This window comes from Melitaea cinxia, chromosome 21, assembly GCF_905220565.1.
Source record: "Melitaea cinxia chromosome 21, ilMelCinx1.1, whole genome shotgun sequence".
NCBI classification, from domain to species: domain Eukaryota; kingdom Metazoa; phylum Arthropoda; class Insecta; order Lepidoptera; family Nymphalidae; genus Melitaea; species Melitaea cinxia.
This window is the reverse complement of record NC_059414.1, coordinates 12,871,897-12,898,894: the sequence shown is the minus strand read 5'-3', so window position 1 is coordinate 12,898,894 and position 26,998 is coordinate 12,871,897. Positions and strand designations below refer to the sequence as shown.

The 26,998-nt window shown below is 33.8% G+C and overlaps 1 protein-coding gene across 1 annotated transcript in view; it reads left to right on the top strand.

Moving 5' to 3' along the window:
* Positions 1–26,998, top strand: part of LOC123663813 (phosphatidylinositol-binding clathrin assembly protein LAP) — a 70,473-nt gene that overhangs the window by 10,069 nt on the left and 33,406 nt on the right. Inside the window, exon 2 of the mRNA XM_045598452.1 lies at positions 18,086–18,228. Within this exon, the coding sequence (XP_045454408.1) occupies positions 18,086–18,228 (143 nt within the window). The remainder of the gene's footprint in view (positions 1–18,085; positions 18,229–26,998) is intronic.

Below are 26,998 nucleotides of genomic sequence, written 5' to 3'. Positions count from 1 at the left end.
GCCGAAGACGGGCAGCAGCGTCTTCGGTGCGACAAAGCCAGCCCTGCGGTCACCAACCCGCCTACCCAGCGTATGACTATGGGCAACACACATGAGTTTGCGCCATTTCTATTTTTTTTGCGCCATTTCTTTTTTTTTGCGCCATTTCTTTTTTTTTGCGCCATTTCTTTTTTTTTGCGCCATTTCTTTTTTTTGCGCCATTTCTTTTTTTTTTTGCGCCATTTCATTTCTTTGTTTTGCCGAACTTGTGGAGGCCTATGTCCAGTGGACTGAAATAGGCTGTAGTGATGATGACTAAAAATTATATTAATATATAAATTATATAAAATATATTCTTAATGAAGTATTTGGGTACAGGAAGTACACAACAAATATGATAAATGGAACTTATACATATTAACAAATTCAGATAGGCGTATCTACTACTTTAAGTACACTAGGGTGTTATTCGCACCTTACATCAACAATCAGAAGCTCAATATAAAACCTTCGAAACTGCGTCGGAAACATCACATTTAATCCTCTCTCGTTTGGTCGTTACAACTTTGTAGAAATACGAAAATTGCATTTGTTACACTTTACTGGACACTCGGAGCTTTGATCAAGAGATTAACAAACTTTGATGGAGGACACAGTAGGAAATATCTTGCTCAAATCTGGGGAAATAGCTTAACGTTACAGAAGACCACAGCTTAATAATACTTCTGCTAATAGTGTTGTTTTTTAGTGGTAAGGTAGCTAGAGATCCTAAGAAGGGCAAAGCTCTTGGTGTTGCTGGAGTTTATAGGTTGCAATATCCGCCTACCACCAGGCGGAGTGGAGTGTACTTTTGTTAATCACACTAGTTCTACAAAGAAAACAACTAGGTTTACCTTTTAATATCGGAGCAAATGAGATGAAAAGTATATTTCCTTCATTTTATCGCACATCTAAACACAAATCAAGATTAAAGTAAATCGTCTCGTTATGAAAGTTGGCAATGATATTTTCAACTTCGCGCAATCCAAATTCGCTTAGTATGTAATGCGATAAAACTAATCTTGAAAAAGTTATCATCTTGTTAGAAATTTCAGTCAAATTCTTCCGTTAAAGTCCAGGCGTGGAAAGCAAATCCTAACAAAATGATAGGAAGTGCCATTTTAATTTTATTAAGCTTTTTTTTAAAGTCGTGCAGCAGTTTTTATGATTATATAAAGTTCATATAAGTGCACGAAGAAGACTATATATAGCCCCATTCTTCTGAATTTGTGATCGAAAGTTAAGGGTTCGTTGGCGAAGCGCACCTTTAGAAGTATAGTCTTTGACAATAGAACCTAATAATGTTAAAATGAATTATGGTCGAATTTCGACCACTGGGCGACCACTGGGTGACCACTAGATCTTTTAATTGTGCATTGTAACACAACAATAAGACCAATTTAACGAAACTTCACTAATATTAGTATTCGTCAAGCTGTAGAAGCTACAGCAATACTTGCCAAAACCATAGCGTATAGTGTGTTATATAACAAGTATATATATAATTGAAAATATTGTCCATCAGAGGGCAAGGAATAACAACCTAAAAACCGTTAATCTTAGAATTTAAGACACACTTAAAAGTTATTGCCAAATGTTACAGACAAATCGAAAAGACAAAAGCACTTCACTAATTAGTTGCTAGAGTTAGCTTCTGGACGCGACTTTTTCTGTAAAGATAATAATAATGAGCCAAGCAAGGATTAAAAGTAGTTTCGGGACCGTAACCTACGTTTAACTGAGGTATGGCACAGCAGGAAGTATTCTGCTCAAAATCTGGAGCAGCCCGACCTGGGAAGTACTTCGACATTACTGAAGATCACAGCTAAGTAATACTGCTATCAAGCAGTGTTGTGTTCCTGTGGTGAGTGAGGTGACCAGAGCTCCTGGGCCCCTGGACAACGTTGCCGAAATTTCGGAAATTTCAAAATGTACATACAATGAAAATTTATTATACTGCTAAATTGTACTTACGAAAAAATTGTAACGTTGTATCTTTTATTAATATTCTCGTGTCACAATGTTTGTTACAATACATCTCCGAAACGGCTGGACCGATTTTTATAAAATTCCTTGTGCACATCGGGTAGGCCTGAGAATCGGCCAACATCTATTTTTTAAACCTCAAAGCTATAGGGGGGGGGGGGGATTACGGGGCATAATAACATATATGGCAAAACAACGTTAGCGGGGTCAATCACGATAAGTCTCGTAAATAGTGACCGTGAATGTTAAAAAAAATGAATTGACGCTTAACATATAAAATCAAAAAATGAGATTAAAATTGCCACGTTGTATGTTAGAACATTTTGTTCTAAATTTTTGGCAATACCGTTTTGCAATTTAAGTATGCTTGATTGAGTTACAAACAAACTTTCACATTTATAATTTTTGAAAGATGTTTTTGTTCGCAAACTGCTTCATAAATTACATAACCTCGTCTAAAGCCACGATGTTTAGATTCATTTGCTGATTAAAATTAACTTTCTAAGTATTTTTGTTTTATGTTGACTTTTGTTATTTAGGTATAAACAGCGTAATAACTTGGCAGCGAAACCAATAAAACGTCGCGATGGCTCTATTTGAATAGGCAATTATGAGGAAAGGGGGAGATTTGGCTGTAGCGCAATGTCGCCGTGTGGTTGGAAATTGCCAAAGAGGCTTGAGACAATCTTATAACACAAATGTATTATGGGACTGAATAACATTTATTGTAAGCGTCTAGATTTCGTCCGCGACTTCGCTTGGAAATTTCACGAATTTATAAGCTTTTATATATATGACTAGATGTGCCCCGCAGTTTCACGTTAACACTGAAAGATTTTTTCAAATCGGACAAGTAGTTCCTGAGATTAGCGCAAACAAACAAAATCTTCAGATTTATAATCTCATATAAAATTCTCGTGTCACAGTATTAGTTAACACTCCTTCGAAACGGCTAGACAGATTTTTATGAAATTTTGTGTGCATATCGGGCAGGTCTTAGAATAAGCCAACATCTATTTTTCATACCCCTAAGCAATAAGTTTGTTTGTTGTACCCGTTGTGGTTGTACCCGTTAGTGGGGTCAGCTAGTATTAGTAGGTATATATATGTCCATTCCCACGATAATACTTGCAAATGTTGCATGAAAAAAGTAAAAGCTTAGTAAGTAATGCAACTAATTTCGACGAAAATAGACCAAATAAATTTGTATTTCGTCCTTAATGAATCTAAATGACTTTACTGCACGAACTGGAATTAAATTCGCAACAACCGGCCCGAACAGTCGTTTAGGCTTTATATTTCTTATTGTTTTGCTAAGTAATATACCTTGCTTGTAATGACATACTTGACAAATGTATGTGTTGACTTTGTTTACAATATTTCGGAGAAGGATTTATTAATGTTTCGTTGTGAAAAATATGATAATGCGTCTGCTCGACATATTTAAAATAATTAACGACAATTACGTTTTCTGATGTTTACGCGAATATCGCTCATTATAATGAAACAACTTTTTCGGATTTTGTCGGGAATGCCCGACGTTTCGGATACTTTATAGCAACCATAGTCACACGTGAAAAATGAACACGCGGTAAAATTACGTTTTAGAGTTATTTGTATAATTTTCGTATAAAATAGACTTTTTTTTTCAAATAAAACTAAAACGACTTAAGTGTACATCGACAATACCTAATGCCAAATGCACATTTTTAAGTAAGTATAACTCGAAAATTATTTATCCAATTTCGCTCAAATCGAATTGGGCTAAAACGACAAGCCGCCACCTTTCGAGTAAAAAAAAAAAAACATAATAAATATGTACATCCAGTAACTACCTAGTTGAGGGAAAACGCACATAAAGATAATACAATTCAGTTGATAACCTTCAACTTTTTTCGGAGTCGGTTAAAAATTAAATATGTACCTATTATTGAAAAATAATATAATTTGATTAGGTAGTACTCACTATAGAAGAGTCATAAATCGAAATAGAACTGCGAAGCACTCTCATATTTAACACGGCTACGGACTGCATTTGAAGCCTTGGACATACTGCACTGCTCCTTCATATGATATTCCATTACTGCTGTGAGTTGTGTGGACATTGGATTGTAATGTAATTTTTAGGTGAAATGTTTCTTGTTAGATATATTAGTATATACGATTCATGTGATGGATATAATAGCAATCAACATTAATCACGAAACCGTGGTGAAAAATGGTCCAATCATTTCAAATTACTAAACCTGTTACTCAACTTACCGCCTAAACTTACTGTTTTACAAGAGAAATCCAAAATGTCGAAAATTTTGACCTTTGACCTTGAAGAACTTTTTAGCGCACAAAGAATCGATGGGGACTTTGGCACTTTATTTCTTTCGTGTACCCAAGGTCACTACCAAAATTCAGTTCTGTCGAAATTTTTGTTATTAAACGGTTTTATTTAGCTCACCCCGTTTGTTTTATTTTTTATTCTTGGGTCAAATTTAGTAATTCAAATTTCACCCTCTTCCTGTCAACCGATTAATCTGAAATTTTGTATACACTTTGGATTTTGGTGACAATACAATTATGTTTATTCATTATCATTATAAATTCAAGATGGCCGCCGCTACAAAATGGCGGATAATTTATGTTTTATTAATCCCATCAATATGGGTATCAAATGAAAGGGCTCAACAAGCAGAATACAATATACTATAAAAAATTGAAATCCAAGATGGCGGCCGCTACAAAATGGCGGATAACGTAGGTTTTATCAATCCCATCAATATGGGTATCAAATGAAAGGGCTCAACAAGCAGAATACAATATACTATAAAAAATTGAAATCCAAGATGGCGGCCGCTACAAAATGGCGGATAACGTAGGTTTTATCAATCCCATCAATATGGGTATCAAATGAAAGGGCTCAACAAGCAGAATACAATATACTATAAAAAATTGAAATACAAGATGGCGGCCGTTACAAAATGGCGGATAACGTAGGTTTTATCGATCCCATCAATATGGGTACCAAATGAAAGTGCTCAACCAGTATAATCAATGTACTATATAAAATTAAAATCCAAGATGGCGGCCTCTACAAATGGCGGATAACTTAGGTTTTATCAATCCCATCAACATGGGTATCAAATGAAAGGTCTCAACAAGTAGAATACAATTTACTATGCAAAATTGAAATCTAAGCTGGCCGCCGCTACCAAATGTCTGATAACAATTTTTTATCAATCCCACCAATATGGGTATCAAATAAAAGGGCTTGACAAGAAGAATACAGTGCACTATACAACCTCAATATTTAAGATAGGCCTTGCAATAATGAAGCACTAAATGAATTAAACAGAATGCGAAATAAAAACTAAAAACTAGAAAATAAAAATAGGTAAAAAAACTTTTTAAGTTAAACGGTTTTATGTTAAACATACATTGCAATGTTTAAGATAAACGTACTAAAAACCAAAAAATAATAAAATAGATACAGTCGTGGGAATTATAAACATATGCATAGACTAGACTAAAATAAAACCGTGGGGCACGTCAATTGTCTACAAATTATCGACTTAATGTGCGATAGAAGAATCGTTTAATTCGTCGTTAAAATAGGCAGTTGGCCCGCAGACGGTGAGGAAATTACTTACTATTTTCTTGCTCATGGGAAATTCCAATAGTTATACACTCCATGTAAATAAAAGAGATGTTTCAACTAGTTTATCGTTGGACATTCACACTGCTGGCTGGCGAGGAATCGTTTCACTGCTCGTAGTTGGTCTTTAATCGACAAAACATATGATAAAAGTACTACTCGCTCACCACTATGAAACCCTAAAACTCGCTTATAATCGAGCTTGCTAGCTTGTTTCCACATTCTAGGCCTACTTATCACACGTCCATCGTTGTCGGTTGAACAACTGCCTAATTATAGTGTAACATTACAAAACAAACATTTTAATCAACGATTGTAGACAATTGACGTGCCCCACGGTTTTATTTTAGTCTAGTCTATGCATATGTTTATAATTCCCACGACTGTATCTATTTTATTATTTTTTGGTTTTTAGTACGTTTATCTTAAACATTGCAATGTATGTTTAACATAAAACCGTTTAACTTAAAAAGTTTTTTTACCTATTTTTATTTTATCAGTATTTTTATGTCTAACTAGCTTTTCCCCGCGACTTCGTCTGCGTGGAATAGTTACTTGAAAAAAATCCCTAGATTTTAAAACATTCATCATTGGTGCTCCGCTCCTATTGTGCTTAGCGTGATAATATATAGCCTGTAGCCTACCTCAATAAATGGGCTATCTAACACTGAAATATTTTTTTATATTGGACTATTAGTTCCTGAGATTAACGCGTTTAAACAAACAAACTCTTCATCTTTATAATATTAGTATAGATTTGACCGGACCAATAATAGTACCTGTTACTGTAGAGTAAATAATATGTTTTTTTTTTATTATTATTACGGTGATACCGCACTACTTTATATTAGGTAAATACCACAATATAAAGGGTATTATTATAAGTATGTTAGATAAATGTTTAAAAATAACATGAAATGATATAATAGAAAAATATAACAGAACTTATGTTGAATAATAAATTATTTGGGGACTTAGTTTTCACACCACTCGTGGGAGTATATTATTTCGGTATTTCTGGGCCATAACCTATTCTCAACTCTCTAATATGAGAAATATAGAACTTAAAACTACAGTTACTGATTGATTAATTCAGCCTGTAAGATCTCACCGCTGGGCATAGGTTCCTTACTCCTTGTAGGAGAAGTCGTAACTCCGTCCACTACAAACAACTACTGGTGATGTGAAATGATTATAATTACACAAAATTCTGTATTGTCCTATAGATACATATAACTAACGCACATCCAACCAATTTCGTTTCTAAAAATAACATTCGTATCAATTTATAAACCACTAACCTAAGAGCTAATATAGAATTGTCAATTACGATTTCCATTTAATATAAACTCAATAAAACAGAAGGGGAAACTAATAATAAAGGGAACGAAACAAGGTGAATACGAAAACAGGTAAATCGCTCGACGTCCCCCTTTTATTCTGGAGACAAATCAATAATACCTTAGTAACTCAGCTATAGACTTGCTTATGATTTTTTTATGTCTCTATAACAGAGGGGTTAAAGTAAATAGATATACGAGTATAGGTATTGAGCTTCGTTTATCGCTATAGTCAATAATGTTTTACACTGGATTCAAATTTCTATAAATGTGCTATTGGGTTATATTAAGTAATCTATACAGTCACTCGGGGTAACTTTGATTGACCAGGTAACTTTGACAGTCAAATCGCAAAATTATTTTTTATTTTTTACGTTGTCCACATTTATTGCGTAACATTATATTTACAAAATTTATTTACTTAACAAACTGCTTAAATGAACTCTCTGCAAAAAAGAAGCTATATTTTCTACCTGATATTGGCGAAATCATCTGTACTCATTTGGCACTACTGAAAGCCATTAACCCTAAAGAAGAAGATTAAAATCTCATCTGTGTCAAAGTTACCCATAAAGAGGTTGTAACTTTGACACACAACAAAATTGCCATTTTATAATACATATTATGATTTTTATAGACGTTAAATAACTTGAGAGTATGAAAACCAACCAGAGAGCACATATTAAATTAACTCTTGTGTCTCATATTTAACATTGTCAAAGTTAGGTAAAAAAATATAGTAATGATCTGTCAAAGTTACCCCGATTGACTGTACTAATATTATAAAGCTGAAGAGTTTATTTGTTTGTTTGCTTGTACGCGCTAATCTCAGGAACTCCAGCAGGCCTAGCATGCGCGCCACGACAAAATTTTGTCTACCCCTTTTCTCGTATTATCTCTCTATGTCTACAGTAGCTAACATGCGTGCACGCGATACTCTTCTCGTTACGTCAAGAAGAGATAATCATTAAATTTTAGTGATCTGTGATATTTATCTCTACGGAAGCTAACATGACATCGTAATTTTGTCGAATTTTGTCGTTTTAGGTAGAGAAACTTCTCGTCTTCAATGTTATCGACGAGAAAGACGATAAATAAAAAATAAATAAAACCGGGTGCCTATTTTTTGTATACCATGGCGTTTCCCTATTATAATTATATAATTTCGGTATACGAAGAGCGGGAAATGCGAAAAGTCGAGTGAAGTGTGCCATATAATGACACAAAAGACGTATTTGCGCCCTGTTGCTTCTTATTCTAAATAATAATAATAATAATACTTTATTTCAGACCAAAGTATAAGTCCATATTGGGTTAGTACAACAAGACAAGACAACATTCAGAATAAAAAACAAAACAAAATTATATTAAAAAAATCAATAACTAAAAATAAAATGAAATAGAATAAAAGTAAAATCAATAATCAAAAAAAAAAAATTCAAAAATTCAAAAAATTTTAAAAATTAAAAAAAAAAAAACAATGCGTGATAGAATTACAATTATCTAATGTGCGACAAGATATAAAGCACAACACGAGCATATTGTTTTACATATATAATTAAATTCATTTACTTACGCCGTTTTATTTTCCATATTAGATTTTTTAAATTAGATATACACTTTTTATCTTAGCCAAAAGGCCGAGAACATTGTTAAATAAAACATGTGTCACTCGTTTGAAATTGGTCAATAACCTTGTAAATTCAACTTTACGACATAAGAAATAAGAATGATATTCAGTTGTGATTATGGTTGATAATGTTTCTCTACTCGACAAGGCGAAGTCTTCGGAAGAGAATTTTGTCTCTCGTAGTGCGCATGTTAGGGTAATCGAGAAAATACTCGATGTTAGACATTATCTCTCTCTCTCGTCAAGAGATATCTCGTTGTATGCATGCTAGGCCGGCTGGTCCGATTTTAAAAATTCTTTCAGTGTTAGATAGCCATTTATCGAGGAAGACTATAGGCTATATATCATCACGCTAAAAGGAGTGGAGTTCACGCGGATGATGTCGCGTGTAGAAGCTAGTAATACATTTACAACAACATGTTCTAATTCATGTCTAAGTAACTGATACTTTATTTGCTAGGTTTTGATTATATCTGTAAGGAATAGCAATTTTAAATTAGTAACGACCTCCTTAGTATTACTACTTTCCTGGTACATGGAGAAAGACGCCTATGCCCAGCTGTAGGATATTACAGGCTGAATCGTGTATCGTGTCGTCTTAACTACTTCGTATAAAAAATGGTTAATTTGTACTCAAAATAGATCAGATCAGTCTGAAAGCCGTGCCCAAATTGAAAGAATTTTTAATAACAGTAATATTCAGAGTCTATGTCATAACACGTATGGCTTGATTTGAAGTGATAAAAAAATTAAACTAAATGAGGTGAAAATTAAGACATTGATATCTAATTAAATTCTCATTTATGATAGTCAGTAAATTGAAGCATTATTAGGTCAAGTTCGAATGTACAATAATAATTTGTTAGCTGACCTCACGCGCTTAATGGTTTTATGAACTTCGTTATATGCGGAGTTTCAATTAAAATCACCTATTTTATGTATACCTGTATAGTGTTTGTATAGTTCTTTTGCCGTTAAACTATAAAAAAAAATGAATTATATTATATTATATTGACTTATATATAAAATTCTCGTGTCACAATTTTAAGTACAATACTCCTCCGAAACGGTTTGACCAATTTTTATGAAATTTTGTGTGCATATTTATGATTATGAACCTTGATATATTAAATTTGTTTAGGCATGTATATTAGAATGTATAAGAATCGTCCACACGTACCCTGTAAACAAGTAAAGTTATACTGTAACTAAGAAATCGATCCAGTTCGAAGAATCTTAAAGAAAACTAGTCCTAAAGTAGGTATATACTTACAATATCAATTTGTCGCTGCAGTGATTTTAACTTATGTTACGTATAAGTCGAAAAAAAAATACGAATCACAAATATAACCACACATATGCAAGTACATATGCACACTTGCATGGTTCCGGCAACAAAAACGAATGCTTGATATTTTTAATTTCTGAAATCGACTAGAAACGAAGAGATATCGGAAGGTAGACAAAAAAGTTTATGATATATGAAGTACCGCAAGTACATTGCAATTAATTTTCATTGCTAATATTAACTAAACCTCTAGGCCTTCGTTAACTTATAATAAGCAATAAAACTAATTTAATTATATTAAGCTTATAAAGTACATCATTAAAGGTAAGGTCAAGTTCGCGTATTTGGTGAACGATTTATTTTATACCAATTTTATTACCTATCGTTAGTTGTTATAACTGTACAAGCGTCAACATCGTTGTTGGTGAAACTTTTCTGTATCATAGCCTTTATAATATAATACCGGTACACACCTGAACAATTACATATGTCATCTTTTCTTTTATACCGAATATTATAAAGGTTATTTATATTTAACAAGCTGTGACGCGTGGAATAATGACTTAGGAGAGCATTTTTTGGATATAACTTTTTTTTATTTTGGACATCAGAATAACATTAATATTTTGTATTTTTTCGCTAACTTATAAAAATTTACATGTACCCTACATATTTCTATACTAACATTCTTTATTCCCTATTATTATTTTACACCCTTGAGGATAAAACTTTTACGAACTTTGAATGTCATACTCGTATTTATTTAAGTATATCGAATCAACAGCCTAAAAATAAGTTTCAAGCTTCTAGTTCTAAAAATTACGATATTTCGATAAAACTTTTCATCCCCATCTTACAGACCTTTTTCGTATTAAAAATTAACCTATGTCCTTTCTCAGGCTCTAGACTACCTGTGTACAAAATTTCATTTAAATCGGTTCAGTTGTTTTGGCGTGACTGACTGACTGGACTGATTTTACTAATCAACTAGGTGTAGGCTACGTTATCACTGAGTGACGTAGGCTTCATAGTTTTCGGTGAAATTGGTAAAGTTAAAAACTTGTAATTGCGCATTCAACCTGTAACATCCCGCTGCTGGGCATAGGCCTCTATCTCCACGTAGGAGTAGGATTGGAGCTTAATCCACCATGCTGCGCTACTGCGGGTTGGCGGATATGTTCCCTACTATGGCTAACGGTCGCTTTGGGATATTTATGATAACAATCGGTACTACGAGGCACGGTAGGAAGACCTACAAGGACAGACATCCTAACCGGAAAGAAATTTTTGTGTACAAATACCAATGTCCATCCTGAGCGGGAATCGAACCTGCAAACCGTCGGTGTTTAAGGCGACTACTCGCACAACTTCAACTCAACTGAGGTAGGGCACAGCAGGAATTTCCTGCTCAAAATCTGGAGCAGCCCGATTGGGGTAGTACCTTGACCTTACAGAAGATCACAGCTAAATAACACTGTTTTCAAGCAGTATTATGTTCCTGTTGGTGAGTAAGGTGACCAGAGCTCCTAGGGGGAATTGGGGATTGGGTCGGCAACGCGCTTGCGATGCTTCTGGTGTTGCTGGCGTCTATAAGCTACGATAATCGCTTACCATCAGGTGAGCCGTACGCTTGTTTGCCGACCTAGTGATATAAAAAAAAAACAACTAACAAACCAGAGCGGTTGTTCTTAATCAATAAATCTTAGAAATGACGCGGGACAAAACCTCTGGTCGAATGTTAGTGTATTTATATTTAAAAAATGCTAACCCGTCCTATGAATGTTCTTGCAAACTTCTTGCTGTCAAACGAGTGAAATTGAAATTATCGTGAAATATCACGCAATGTTCTTAACACGTTGTACGCCATGGTCCACCAGTTGGGCCTCACTTATTGAGTCGATAGATCCAGCCTTAAAGTTACAAACAAGTTATTTACAAAATTTTAATGATAAGTTTTTATTGAACTACTCGTACCATACCAATTCTTAAAGAACTTATATGTATTTCCTTACACTATCTAATATATTTTTCTGTCATATTTTTTAAGTCGACTCTGACTCGCGGTCATGTTTTGTTCTCCGCGGCATCAACGGGACAATTGTGTCTCGACTGCTTGGTGTCCCCCATGGCCCAAACAGAAAAACTAAAAAATCAAGGCGGTGTTTAACGTGTATTTTTAATGTTTATTTAGTCAACTGAGGTAGGGCACAGCAGGAATTTCCTGCTCAAAATATGGAACCGCCCGACTGGGGTATAGTAACCTCGACCTTACAGAAGATCACAGCAAAATAATACTGTTTTCAAGCAGTATTGTGTTCCTGTTGGTGAGTAAGGTGACCAGAGCTCCTGGGGGGCACTGGGGATTTGGTCGACAACGCGCTTGCGATGCTTCTGGTGTTGCAGGCGTCTATAAGCTACGGTAATCTCTTACCTAGTGATAAAAAAAAGTCAAGATACGTAATCATCGGTCATGACAAACATTTGTATGGAATGTAGATCATAAAGATCTTGTTGTGCGTTGTGTCTTACCAGACTCTCGACACATGCGTAAATTCTATGAGTAGGGGGGGGGGGGGTTAGTTACCTTCTGTTTAGTCACTTTTATAACATTTTATATTAGTTTATTTTCAACGTGTGTTTTTAGCAAAATTTGTCTCATTCATATTTAGGTGATGAAATGGATAAAACTTCAGACTTAAAGTAGTTGTGCTAAATGTGGAGACGTATATTATTATTTTTAAAACCTCGAAATTTAGATAAATTTATCGCGTTAACAATTTTACATTTATCATCTTTGTCTAATTCAATTAATTAACATAAACTTGCTATTTCTACTAATGAGCGTAAATTATAAATAAGATTTGATGTTACACCGACAAAGAGCGATATCTGTGTTTTATAATCAAGGAATAAATTATCTATTGAGTAACGAAACAAAATGTTTGAGCAAAAAAATGTAAAGCTTACTGTGCTGTGAACCATGTTAGCGGGTCATCCGTATTCTTACGGATTAAGGTCGGCGTTGATTTACTAATGTATTAAATATGTTGTAAATTAATAAAATGTTTAAATAAATATATATTTATTATACACACACGGTCGTCTGTTATATGTGAATCTACCACACTGCTCCATTGCGGGTTGGCGGATATATTCTTTACCTACTATGAGTAACGATCGCTAGCAGGATTGTATGATAATAACCGGGACCTACAGCTTTACGTGCTCTCCGAGGCACGGTAGGGGTACAATTCACCTAGAGAACATAAAGGAGACATATTAATGTCAATTTTGGTAATATGGAAGCCAAATATTTCAATAACTGTGTGAAACAGTTACATATATATAATTTTATCCTTGTATGTAGTTTCCTGTAAAGCTAAATACGAAAAAGGTAATTATATTACGGAAATATTTTAATACTGAGTAAAAAATTTATTCCTTCTGATAGTACAAAAAAATGTAAAACCGACTTCGTTTGCGTACAATACGAAAAAATATAGTTAAAAGTAACAATGTTTTACTATATAATACTATATTTAACAAATTTTATTGCAGTGTTATGTACAATGTGCCTTCAGAATCGCACGTATCAGACGCCCAAGGAAGCGACAAAAATCTAAATGATCTGAAGTCTGGAAACACATTTTTTGAGAATAGAGTATTAGAAAGAGAGAAAGAGTAGTAAACGTTTTAGTATAAATAAATTTGATATGGGCACTTTTTTATCTGTTTTAACAGAACCTTTGTCTGATGCAGGAAATTTGTTAGTTAATATGATCTTACATCATCAATGATTCTTTCTCCATTTCTTAGACGTAGGGTATGATGGGGCTGGCATGTCTGTGTAGATAAAAGTCCCAAAAAAAAAAAAATAAAGAATAAAAAAAAAGAGAGTAGAGACTGAAACCTTAAAGTTAATTTTTAATACCTTTTGATGGTTTGTAAAGTGTTAAGTACATGCGAACAAAGTCTGGACGTTATTGGTGTTTCACAAAATAACCAAACTTTGCTTTTACAGTTAAAAGTAAAATAGACTGCGCGATGGATCAATGCACGATAAATATTATTGTCACGATTATCGTAGCAATCATCACGCAATGTTTGTATAGCGATGGCTAATTTACAAAAATCAAACGTATTTCTATCGAAAGTCAATAGGCGTAACATTATAATTGTCTCAGAAAAATTAAAACAATAATAATTTTAAAACTCTCTGTTTTTTTTTTGTAATACTTTCCTCTATCGTTCAAATTTTTAGTCTTAACTGATTGTCTCAAAATAGAGGTATTTTGTTTTTGACGATTTAGCACAATTAAAACGGCAAACCCTGAAACCCTAGTTTTGATTCTCTCACAGAATAATATTTATATAGCCTATAGTCTATACAGACATTTGTCGTGGTCTAGGTGTTTGTGCTTCTGCCGCCAAAGTTTGCAGAAGAATTTTGGATTCCTGCGACTCCGGCAATGGCGAGGGAGTGGCACCCGTGGATGGTTTTTATTCAGTAAGAGTCTGACTCCCCTCCGGTGCCCCTCTTTGCCGGAGGGTGTCCATGATGGATTTTTCCCACGTTAAAAAAAAGGTGTTTGTGCTTCTGTATTGTGTGTTTCTGAACCCCTGACACAATGTTCACGTAGTGTCTGTCATTAAGAATGAGTTTCATTTACTTTTTATTTTTAACTCGGCCTAATTTTACTGGTCTATTATCGATATTACTGGTCTCTCCTGTCTGAAGAATATGCAATGCATTCTCCATAATTGTTATTGATAGTTAATTGACCCGACAGACATCCTGTATTCCGAATTATTAAACACCTGAAGCTTGAAATGATTGAAGTTGCCATTTAGAAAAAAGCGTTTTAAATTTATGGTAAAATCAAAACAGATAAAATTGTATACATATACATATTTAAATATATAATTGCTGTTCTTAGAAATATTTATTCAGTGTAGTATGGCACGTTCTACAATTTTATCAACACCCATTAAACAATGTGACTTATGAGTAGCGACGTATTTATAGGTCAATGCTCAAGCCACAAAGAGTGAGGTATAGTCGAGTTTACCTTAAGCTTGAAATAATTTTATCATATCATGTTTCGATATAGCTTTTCATAACACATGAAAGATATTGAAATATTAAAAATATGTAAATGCTTTACATATTACCAGTAATAGTTTTGGAATATGAATGAGTAAAATTTTTGAAGTTACTTCTTTTGGCGTGTTAGGGAATAGTCATGAGAGTAAATTTTTACGATGCGCGCGCACAACGTCGCAAAAAACCGACACCCTGAAGTTAGCTAGTCAACGAAGAAGAAGTTAGCAACCTGAAGTTAGCTAGATAATGAAGTATAACTTCATACGTGCGTATATTATTACACACACTTTTTATTTATAGTAATAATAACCGACTACCTGAAGTTAGCTAGTTAACGAAGCTTTTGAATCTTCAAAATAAACGAACTAAATGAAATAAAAATATATCAAACTAGCTGACCCGGCAAACGTTGTCTTGCCGCTAAACGCTATTAAGAAATAGGGGTTGGTGGTAGAAGGGTGAAAATTTAGGGTTGTATGTATTTTTTAATGTTGTATCATAAAAAAATAGAAATTAAAAATTTTGTCTAAAAAAAAAAAATTAGGGGTGGACTACCCCTAACATTTAGGGGGATGAAAAATAGATGTTGGCCGATTCTCATAGATACCGGATAAGCACAAAAAATTTCATCAAAATCGGTCAAGCTGTTTCGGAGGAGTATGGCAACAAAAACTGTGACACGAGAATTTTATATATTAGATTTTCAAAACCAATTCTATGTTCCTGAGATTCTGAAATCTAAGTTAAAATCCTAAAATTGAAGTAAATCTTAAACATTATAATATTTTAAATACAATTTAGATGTATATTTGTTAACGGATGCCATATTTAAATACATTTCTAAAGGCCCATCCAAAGTAAAAAGGGATTGTAACTTAACGTTAAGTCTTCAAACATATGGCGCACTTTGACCCAGTTTTGTCATATTAAACGAGGCGTATTTTAGGCATATTTCTTTTTTTTTTTTTTCTTAAATGTAATGATTATACTTACTATATACCATTATGTTTTATTTATATAATTTATTTTATCGACAAAACATATACAACAACAATAATTCAATCTAATATATAAAATACTCGTGTCGCGGTGTTTGTAGTTAAACTCCTCCGAAACGGCTTGACCGATTCTCGTGAAATTTTGTGTGCACATTGGGTAGGTCTGAGAATCGAACAACATTTTCATCCCCCTAAATGTTAAGGGTAGTCAGTCCACCCCCTAAACATTGTATATAGTTTTGGACCAAATTTTATATTTTTATTTTATTATGATTTGGCATTGAAAAATAAACCCTAAATTTACACCCTTCTACGACCTACCCTATTTTTTTATGGCGTTTAGCGGCAGGACAACGTTTGCTGGGTCAGCTATAGTTGCGATATAAATCTGTCGAATCTTATAGAACATTTCTGATCGTAAAACGAACATCGTTGTATTATTCAATATAAAATCATATTTTTATGACTAAATAATACTTGTATTCAACGTTTAACACCTTGTAACATCTTATAACGGCTTATAATAATGTTATTATATATTTTTATTGCACTTCAAAGCACTTACAAAAATATTAGTATAATGGCAGTTGGCAAGCGCGAACTGATCTCTAACGGCCGAACCCAATATTCAGTCTATCTCTGGTTATGTCCTACTAGAGATAGAAACATCTATCTATCATTCATTTTACTGACCCAATAAACTTGTCGACGATAGGCAATCTTATCCTTCAAAGCTATCTATCGATGAGAGGGAGGATAGCTTACCAGGGATAACAGTTCGTATGAAAATGACAGTTTAAGCGTCCCAATAATAATAGAGTTCTATCTGTCAGTAACGTTGGTTAACTTTAGTAACAACAATATCCGATCTATAGTTTTCGGGGGATAACTAAGATTTATTAATTGCAAAAGTATTTTCTTTGTTTAAAATAAAATTAATTTCGAGTGAAAAATAATGGCAGACTCAAGTTCAAGTAGCAGTTCAAGTGATATTGCTCTTTTGCAACAATTAATTGAATAAAAATAATAAGTTTCTTGTGAAATAATACTTACTTTACTCATCTTGTGAATAAAACAAACAATTTGGTGAATCATTATATAATTTGCAATGATTTGTATAATTTGAATTTTGATTTGTAAAAAAATTATACAAATTCTAACGAAACGACGATTCAATAAAGCGTAATGGCGTCGTAGCGTCTTTTCTTGTCGTGTTAAAACGTTCCGTTACTAGATTTACCATGCACTCCATATTAAAATAATATCACTTATTATAAATTAAAAAGTCTGTGTAAAAATTAATTTGTCCATATTTTTATAAAACAAGATTACTTTAATATGAATAAAATTTGTATGACAAATTTAAATACTACAAAACATCTGTGTAACATAACTGAGGCCGTCTGTGACGCTGCGTATACTGGAATATAAGGGAGAGCTCAGGTAGCCGGTCTATCTACAGCTAACTGGAGATAGTAGTCCCCTATGCGAATTATTGGGACAACTACAAAGGATAGATAGTTAGTTATTAGCAGTCGATGATAACTACCTATCTCTATCTTTAGATTGAATATTGGGTTCGGCCGTAAAAGAGATATCTACCAGTTTACCCATGGAAGTGAATGATGGTGTTATCGCGGGGTACAGAAGTGTGAGAGAACAAAAAAAAAAAAATACAAAACAAAATGTACACGGTACATATAATATTTTACACTATTAATATAATGCACAGTTAATATAATATTTTTTGTTTTATCGATTTTAATCTATAGTACAGGTGACTACCAATGTCAAAAATGATAGATCTATGAGATGCAAGAAGTTTAATTGTTAGATATTACAAACTTCCTAAAATTAAAAATTTATTATTAGAAAAATACAAACATTGAAGTTATAAATATAATCCAAAATAATGAGTAACATATCAAGAAATTAACAAGAATACATCATAATATAATTACAATCGAAAATAAATTATTTTATAATCTTTGATTCTTTCTCGAAGGGATTCAGCAAATTTGATCAAAATTTTTGCAGCACTGTTTTAAATGTTTTTTTTTTTGTTTTGTTTGCAGATTTGGTCCACTGCACAAACGAACCAAACGTGTCAATACCGCAGCTGGCCAACCTGCTAGTGGAGCGCACACAGAACACCAACTGGGTGGTGGTTTACAAAGCTTTGCTAACGGTTCATCATCTACTAGCGTATGGTAACGAGGTGAGTGTTCTCACACATCAAAAACATTTGACAAATATTTGCCTCGAGTTTGATCATACTTCGTGAAAGTGGTAACGATATCAATCCATAGTACCTATTAAAAAATTGCTACTACATTTTAGATATTAGTTACCTACCTAAAATACAGGCACAAAAATTGTTTACCTTAAGGAACCGACTGCCGTGAATGCACTCTTCAAATAAAATTCAATATTTTTTGTATCTTCCCCCTTTTTTGTCCCTTGTGGATCCGTGTTTTTTTTACAAAGCAAATATCGTCATATAGTTATTTAATTATAAGTTAAAAACACTAACTTGCTACAATAACTTTCATTTATTCATTGCTTTATGCTGAGACCGATTTATTGAAATCTGCGTTGTTGAAAACTATAATTATGATTCTTGTCTGAAATAGTTGAAAATTAGTGCGCTTGCATTGTTAGAATAGAATTATCGTTAAGTTTGAATATATGCACCAAATTAGTACTATTTGTATTGATTCTGAAATCCAATCTATTGCTGTTGCAGTCTTTAGATAAACTGTCTCATAGTATATTTGAGTGTATATATAATTTATGGCGTATAAAAACTTTTATTGGACAACCAAACAACAGTTGAAATAAATAGCACGCTTCCGTTTAAGTTAATCTAGTTTTGTAACAATTGAATCCCAAAAACCTTGTACAAAAATATCAAATGGCACATTCGAATTAAAGTCGGTTTTTTTTTTTCGTAACAAGAAATTGGTCATCATCAATCAATCAATTCTAATTTCAAACATGCTTTATTCAAGTAGGCTTCAAAAGCACTTTGAAATCGTTATTGTATAATCTGTGTTGTGAAGCTACAAGACAGATTCGGAATGTAAATTCTTTTCAGAAGAATCGACAAGAAACTGAATAGATTACTCCCTCTCTCCGTCAAAATCGTGCCGACTTTCCTAAAACGATGTAGGTAGACGCAGATACTATCTTTATACTTGTAAAAATTAAAAATATTTATCTCTTACCATCTATCAATTTACGGTTTCGTTTCATATGAATATCACCTTTATGTGATGTACATAGCAACCATAATTGCGTTGACGTGTGCACGTAACACAGTACGTGTACGAGCGTGTACTAAAATAGCGAGACATTTATTGACACAAGTGATCGTATTGACGAGACACAGCCGTTTATGTTCCATAGACGATAGGTATTTGTGTATAAATTGTGTCAATTTATTGAAGTAAAACTTCTTTATGCATGCTTGGGGAGTAAGCTTGTGGATGCGTGACGAGAGCGTTACGAAAAGTGTGGTCGGGTGAGGTGAACGGAACTTGAAAGGGGGATATAAGTTGTTAGTGAAGATAGAAAGTTTTGCTCGTGTGGTCTAAAGCACACTAGTTTCTGACATGTAAAAGTTTTTTTTCACGCGACATCGTCTAATAAATCGATGAACGCCGGCTGCATGCACGAAAGAGGATGACTGATTGTAGCGTTACGCTCATTGTACGCTTGCATCGCATCTATCTCTTCCACTTGATTGGCCTGTGCGTCCGAGGAGATGTTTTGTTATGACGTTGTCACGTTAAACTATCGTCCGTAAACCAAATTTACAGACGACCAATTTTTTTTCTTTAATAGGAGTCTTTGTTTTATAAGGAGGGTAGATTAGGAAAAGAAGTTGAAAAGCAATGAAATTTTTTTTTAATTAAATTTCGACATTGCATCGGAGTTGGTTTTGTCGAAATTTGAACGTTATATTTGCTAAACGGTATTTTGTTGGTTAGTTTACTCGCCTATGCGAATAGTTCTTAATCATGAATTATTCGTATCGACTCATTTCGATTGATCCCTGTCGTACCCTCAAATATTTCGAAACTACGAATTTGTTTGTATTGATGAGTTTTCGAATTCTTCTCCGTTAGTAGGTATTACGATCGAATAGTGCGAAAATTTTCGAGCAATAAAATAGTTTTTAACCGACAAAAAAAAAAGAATGAGATTCTTACACTGAGTATTCTTACATTTTTTACTGGGTGGACCGTTTCGATGACTTTTAAATCGAAAGGTTGTGCTTGTTATGTAGTTTCATTTAAATTTGATTGAGATGTGATGTGATTAGTCCTTTTTAACCGACTTCCAAAAAAGGAGGAGGTTCTCAATTCGACTATTTTTTTTTAATGTATGTTACATCAGAACTTTTGACCGTGTGGATCGATTTCGACAATATTTTTTTTAATCGAAAGGTGGTGTGTGTCAATTGGTCCCATTTAAATTTATTTGAGATCTAACAACTACTTTTCGAGTTATATCTAATAATGCGTTTTTACTTGACGCTTTTTTCGTCGACCTACGTTGTATTATACCGCATAACTTTCTACTGGATGTACCGATTTTGATAATTCTTTTTTTGTTGGAAAGAAGATATCCCTAGTTTAGTACCATGATAAGGAAACCAGGATCTGATGATGGGATCCCAAAGAAATCGAGGAAATTCTCGAAAATCCGCAATAACTTTTTACTGGGTGTACCGATTTTGATAATTTTCAATTTAATCGAAATCTGATGTTTATCATGTGGTCACATATAAATTTTATCAAATCTGATAACTACTTTTTGAGTAATCTTTGATAACCCGTAGTTACTTGACTATTTTTCGTCGATCTACGTTGTTGTTACGTTCGATTACTCTTCGATGTAATTGAAGTCGGTTTTTTTTCGTTAGCGAGCAAACACAATTATTAGTGATCTCTAATCGTATTTGACTCGTCTAACTACTCAAGTTACTAGTCGAAGTAATTGAAGTCGGTTTTTTACACAATTATCTATAATCTATAATCTATAATATATATAAAAGCGAAAGGTCACTCACTCATCACGAAATCTCCGAAACTATAACACCTACAAACTTGAAATTTGGCAAGTAGGTTCCTTATAAGACGTAAACATCCGCTAAGAACGGATTTTACGAAACTCGCCCCCTAAGGGGGTAAAACGGGGGATGGAAGTTTGTATGAAAGTCCTATGTTTTTGAAGTAAGAGACTTGAAATTTAAAATGTAAGCTCTATAGATGGTGAAAAGGTGTTCAAATAACATATCTTTAGAAATCAACCCCCTTTTGGGGTTAAAACGGGTGATGGTACGCTGACTCACTCATCGCGAAATCTCCGAAACTATAATAGCTACAAACTTGAAATTTAGCAGGTAGGCTCCTTATAGGTTGTAGACATTCGCTAAGAACGGATTTTACGAAACTCGACCCCTAAGGGGGTAAAACGGGGGTTGGAAGTTTGTGTGAAAGTCCCATGTTTTTGAAGTAAGAGACTTGAAATTTAAAATGTATGCCTTATAGATGATGAGAAGGTGTCCAAATAATGTGTCTTTAGAAATCAACTCCCTTTTGGGGTTAAAACGGGGGATGGTAGGTTTACTCACTCATCACGAAATCTCCGAAACTATAACACCTACAAACTTGAAATTTGGCATATAGGCTCCTTTTAGGGCGTAAACATTCGCTAAGAATGGGTTTTACGAAATTCGACCCCTAGGGGGGTAAAACGGGGGTTGGAAGTTTGTATGAAAGTCCTATGTTATTGAAGTAAGAGACTTGAAATTTAAAATGTACTTTCTTTAGATATTGAGAAGGTGTCCAAATAATGTATCTTTAGAAATCAACTCCTATTTGGGGTTAAAACGGGGAATGGTAGGTTGACTCCCTCATTACAAAATCTTCGAAACTATAACAGCTACAATCTTGAAATTTAGCAGGTAGGCTCCTTATAGGTTGTAGACATTCGCTAAGAGTTGATTTTATGAAACTCGACCCTTAAAGGGCTAAAACGGGGGTTGGAAGTTTGTATGAAAGTCCTATGTTTTTGAAGTAAGAGACTTGAAATTTAAAATGTATGCTCTATAGATGGTAGAAAGGTGACCAAATAATGTATCTATAGAAATCAACTCTCTTTTGGAGTTAAAACGGGGGATGGTAGGTTGACTCACTCATCACGAAACCTCCGAAACTATAACAGCTACAAACTTGAAATTTGGCAGGTAGTTTCCTTATGGGGTGTAAACATCCACTAAGAACTAATTTTACGAAAATCGACCCCTAAGGGGATAAAACGGGGGTCGGAAGTTTGAATGAAAGTCTTATGTTTTTGAAGTAAGAGACTTGAAATTTAAAATATATGCTCTATAGATGGTGAGGAGGTGTCCAAATAATGCATTGTAATCTATATATATAAAAGAGAAAGGTCAGTGATTCACTCATCACGAGAACTCAAAAACCGCTGGATGGTCTATCCATCCAGGTTGGACAAAGATAAAGTTTGGCAGGGATGTAGATTATAGTTAGCAGACGTCCGCTAAGAACGGATTTTACGATATTCCATCGCTAAGGGGGTTTAATTGGGGTTGATAGTTTGTATGAAACATATACAGCCTGAAAATAAAACCAGAAATGTGGTGTATGAGGTGAGATGTGGTGAGAGGTTTTATAAAAATAACTATTAAATTATACTAAATTGTGCCTTTTAAAAAGTTACTCAGTTTGATAAGCATTTCAAGTGACTGAAATAAAAAAATAATTTGCGTTAAACATCTTAATAGTAATACATATCTTCATAACCACGAGGACGTAATCGCGGGCAACAGTTAGTGTATTATAAGTCCCCAAAAGTTTATGTAATCGATTCGCTCAAAATTTACTGAACGTGTTTCATGCGGTTTCAACATTGTAGAGAGGGCTCCACCATTGGCAAGAGGAAGGTTTACGGAACGGCTAAGCCGATTTTGATGAGAGTTTCACTGGAAGTTTGCCGGCAAAACTTTGTGACACACTAATTTCAACGCGGGCGAAGCCGCGGGCACTGCTAGTACATATAATAAAATTGTGTATTATCTTTTATTTCAAAATTTTTTTACGATAATGTTAGTATTATCCTCATTTAACCAACTTCAAAAAAAGAGGAGCTTACTCAATTCGACCGTTATATTATATTTAAATTATTTAAAAATGTAGCTATGCGGAATTAATTTCTATCATGCATTTTTTTAATTTAATCTGAATGCCTCATAACGGAAATATTTTAACCTTTCCGAGGGCTTAACTGTTGGGAAGGGGTCTCAAGTTCTCATCGGTACCACGAACACTAGTGCTTGGAAATTATATAATTGAGTTTTATTAAAGAACTAGCTGGACCCTTCCCTGTTTTTCATGAGTTATATGTACTTTTCTCATCAATCGTTTTAAGCAATCATTGGTGTTAAACCTGCACTTGGGTTATAATAGACACATAGGCAGGCAATGCGGGTAATTTATAATAATACTCTTTATTGTACACTAAAAAAAAAACAAGAAATTAGTAACATAAAATTAAAGATGTACAAAGGCGGTCTTATCGCTGAAAGAGCGATTTCTTCCAGACATCCTTTGGGTATAGGACAAGCAATAGAAAGTGCAGTTAGGGAGTGAAAAAATAGTGAACAAATAATATTTATTTTTATAATGTGTAGTGATTTTATAAAAATCCTTCGAATAATAATGATATGAATATTACATTGTAATATGTAGTTGTTTCCTTGTTTATTACGACATATATCCTGTTGTTAGGAATGATAGCCGTTACAAATTAATTAAAAAAATATGTTGAATTTAAATTTTTTTTTCAAATAAGCTTTGTCTTTCTTTATTTCTTTATGTCGTAGTTATTACTTACAGTTATATGACTAGAATTTTTGAGCTGACATACTAAAGACCTTGAACATTTTACGTGATCGGAATAGGACTTTAGATGAATCATTTTTAGAATATTTTCTTTCTTAGAATAAAAAAGAAAACGCGCTATAGGTTAATGAATTGTAGCTAAGTATCTACATTATTGGTAGATTCCACACGTGACTTTTATCTCTTTTTCCTAGAGTCGTACTGAATTTCGGGATAAAAAGTAGGTATCCAATACCAAGATCGTCGTATATTTTAAAATGTTTTCTTCATCATCCAACCATCAATCACCATCATCCAAGTGACCGAGATATAGAAAGCCAGACTGAAATGAAAAAAAAAGAACAATTTTGACTTAAGTATGATGTTACATTCAAAAATATAGAGTTAGACCTATTGCACGCCTCTCCGACGAGGCTGTGTTTTATTCTCAAAAAATGAAAGTACGGGAAGCGCCCACTCTATATTTTTAAAACAATGTCGCGTTGGCACGACGCTTACAGCATTGATTTGAGGCTGCTGTTGTCGTTGCGGGTTCGATCCCCGCACATGACAAACATTTGTATTCCGCACCGTGCCTCGGAGAGTACGTTAAGCTGTCGGTCCCAGTTGTTATCATGTACACCTGGTAGCGATCGTTACTCATAGTACTTAGTAGGGAATATATCCGCCAACCTGCATTGCCGCAGCGTGGTGGATTAAGCTCCGATCCTTCTTGGGGAAAGAGACCTATGCTCAGCAGTGGGATATTACAGGCTGAAGCGAATTGAATTAATCTAATACCTATATAAAATTCTGGTGTCACAGTGTTTGGGGTCAAACTCCTCCGAAACGGCTTATGGAACCTTATGGAAATTTTTGTGTATATACCATAAGTCTTAGAATCGATCATAAACTATTCTGAGTGTGGCACCCCAAAAAAAATTTATTTTCATATTTTTGACAAAATGTTTTTATTTTATTTTATTATGACTTAGCGTTGAAAAATACATACGACTACATTTTCACCCTTGGACCACCAATCCCTATTTTTTAATAGCGTTACGCTTAACACTACTAAAAAATACATAACTACAAAAATATAACTACATAACTAAAAAAACATAACTACGTTTGCCGGGTCGGGTTAGTAAAATAATACAGACTTTTAAACATAACACACATCAAATCATATTTTGAATATCATTTGAAGTCTTTTTTAAATACCATTATAGTAAAAAGAATCAATTAAATAATTATTATGTTAGACGTCAAGTTTTTGGATGTACGGATGATAGCAAAATAACGCAAGAACCACTTGATGAAATAAGCTGATTCTTTTTATAATATCAGGAACCTATTAACTAAAAAGCCTATTGAATATGAAGGCTGAAAATTATCGTTTTGTTATAAACGTAGTTATAAAATATTTTACTTATAGTAAATATACAATTTTAAAGTACTAAGAATTTGCGGAAATCGATCTAGCATTGAGTTGAATGGAGAAATTAATTGCCATGGAATGACGTATGCATTGCAATTCATATTGTTTGCGATAAGAGTCCTACTCTTTAAGTGACTGATTTTTAATTTATTTCTGCCATATTTCAATACAGCTTATAATCTATACTAATACTAGCTGACCCCGCAGACGTTGTTTTGCCATATATTTTCTTAACGCACCTTATTCCCCCCCCCCCCCCCTTATAATTTAGGGGCATGAAATGTAGATGTGGGCCGATTCTCAGACCTAAACGATATGCACACAAAATTTCATAAAAATCGGTCCAGCCAGCAGAGTATGATAACTAACATTGTGACACGAGAATTTTATATACAAAGATTATGAAGCTAAAAAGTTTCTTTTTTAAATGCATTAATCTCAGGAACTACTGGTTCAAATCAAATCATTCTTTTTGTTTTGGATAGCCTATTTACCGAAGAAGGTGCTATATTTTTCTTCAATTAACGCGATTGAAACCGCGGTGTACAACTATTAATTTAATAATTTGAAATTTAATTTATATCCTTCTGTCCCTTGAAGTCGTGCAAAAACTAGTGTTAGAATATGTGTAAAAATAAAAAAAGACGTCCTAATCAATATATTAAAAAAATTCCATTGAAAATTACAAAAGTAATATTAATCCGATTTGATTCAAGCAATTGCCTTGTCAAGGAAACAAGGTTAGAAATATACCATACCTTTCAGCCTGTATAGGCTACATAGATACCAAATGGCTCGCATTACAGATAAAGATTGATTGAGTCTGGAACATACCACTGCTAGGCATAGGCCCCTTTCTCCGGAGAGGGGTCGGACCTTAATAAACCACGCTGCTCCACTGCGGGTTTGCATGTCTATGAGTAACGATCGCTATCAGGTGTGTATGATAACAACCGGCATCAACGGCTTAACGTGTTCGGAACATAGTGGGAAGACCCATAATGATATATACAGAGACTAGTAACAAATATCTGCACTAATGCAAATATCTATCCCGAGCGTGAATCAAACCTGCAGCCGCCGTTGTTTAGGCACCTACACGCGCTTACAATATACACCAGAGCGGTTACAGATAATCTATACTGATATCATAAAGAGGAAAGATTTGATTGTTTTTTTGATTGCATTGAATAGGCTCCGGAACTGCTGAACTGATTTGAAAAATTCTGTATTCACTGTTATTACTACACTATCCGCGAGACTATATTATATTTTCAAAAAAAAAAAAATATGGGGTAAACTTAAATACCCGTGCGAAACCAGGGCGGGCTGCTAGTATTTTAATAAAAATAAAACACCTGATCAAAGACCTCTAAATATGACATCAAAATCGAGTTCAAATAATATTCAAGCCGATATATAACAATATCGTGTCATCTTAGAATAATTAATCGTAGCATTGCGAAGTTATTTGCCTAAGCAATAAAGTCTCTACGTGACTATGTGGAATGGCTTGAAACGGGTGAAATAAAAATATATACCTACCGACTTGGGATTCGTCTCGAGCGCTGTCTATATTTAAATCTTTTGAAGGTCGGCTAAGGTTTTATTCATCACTGTCTATAAAGCTTAGTCTC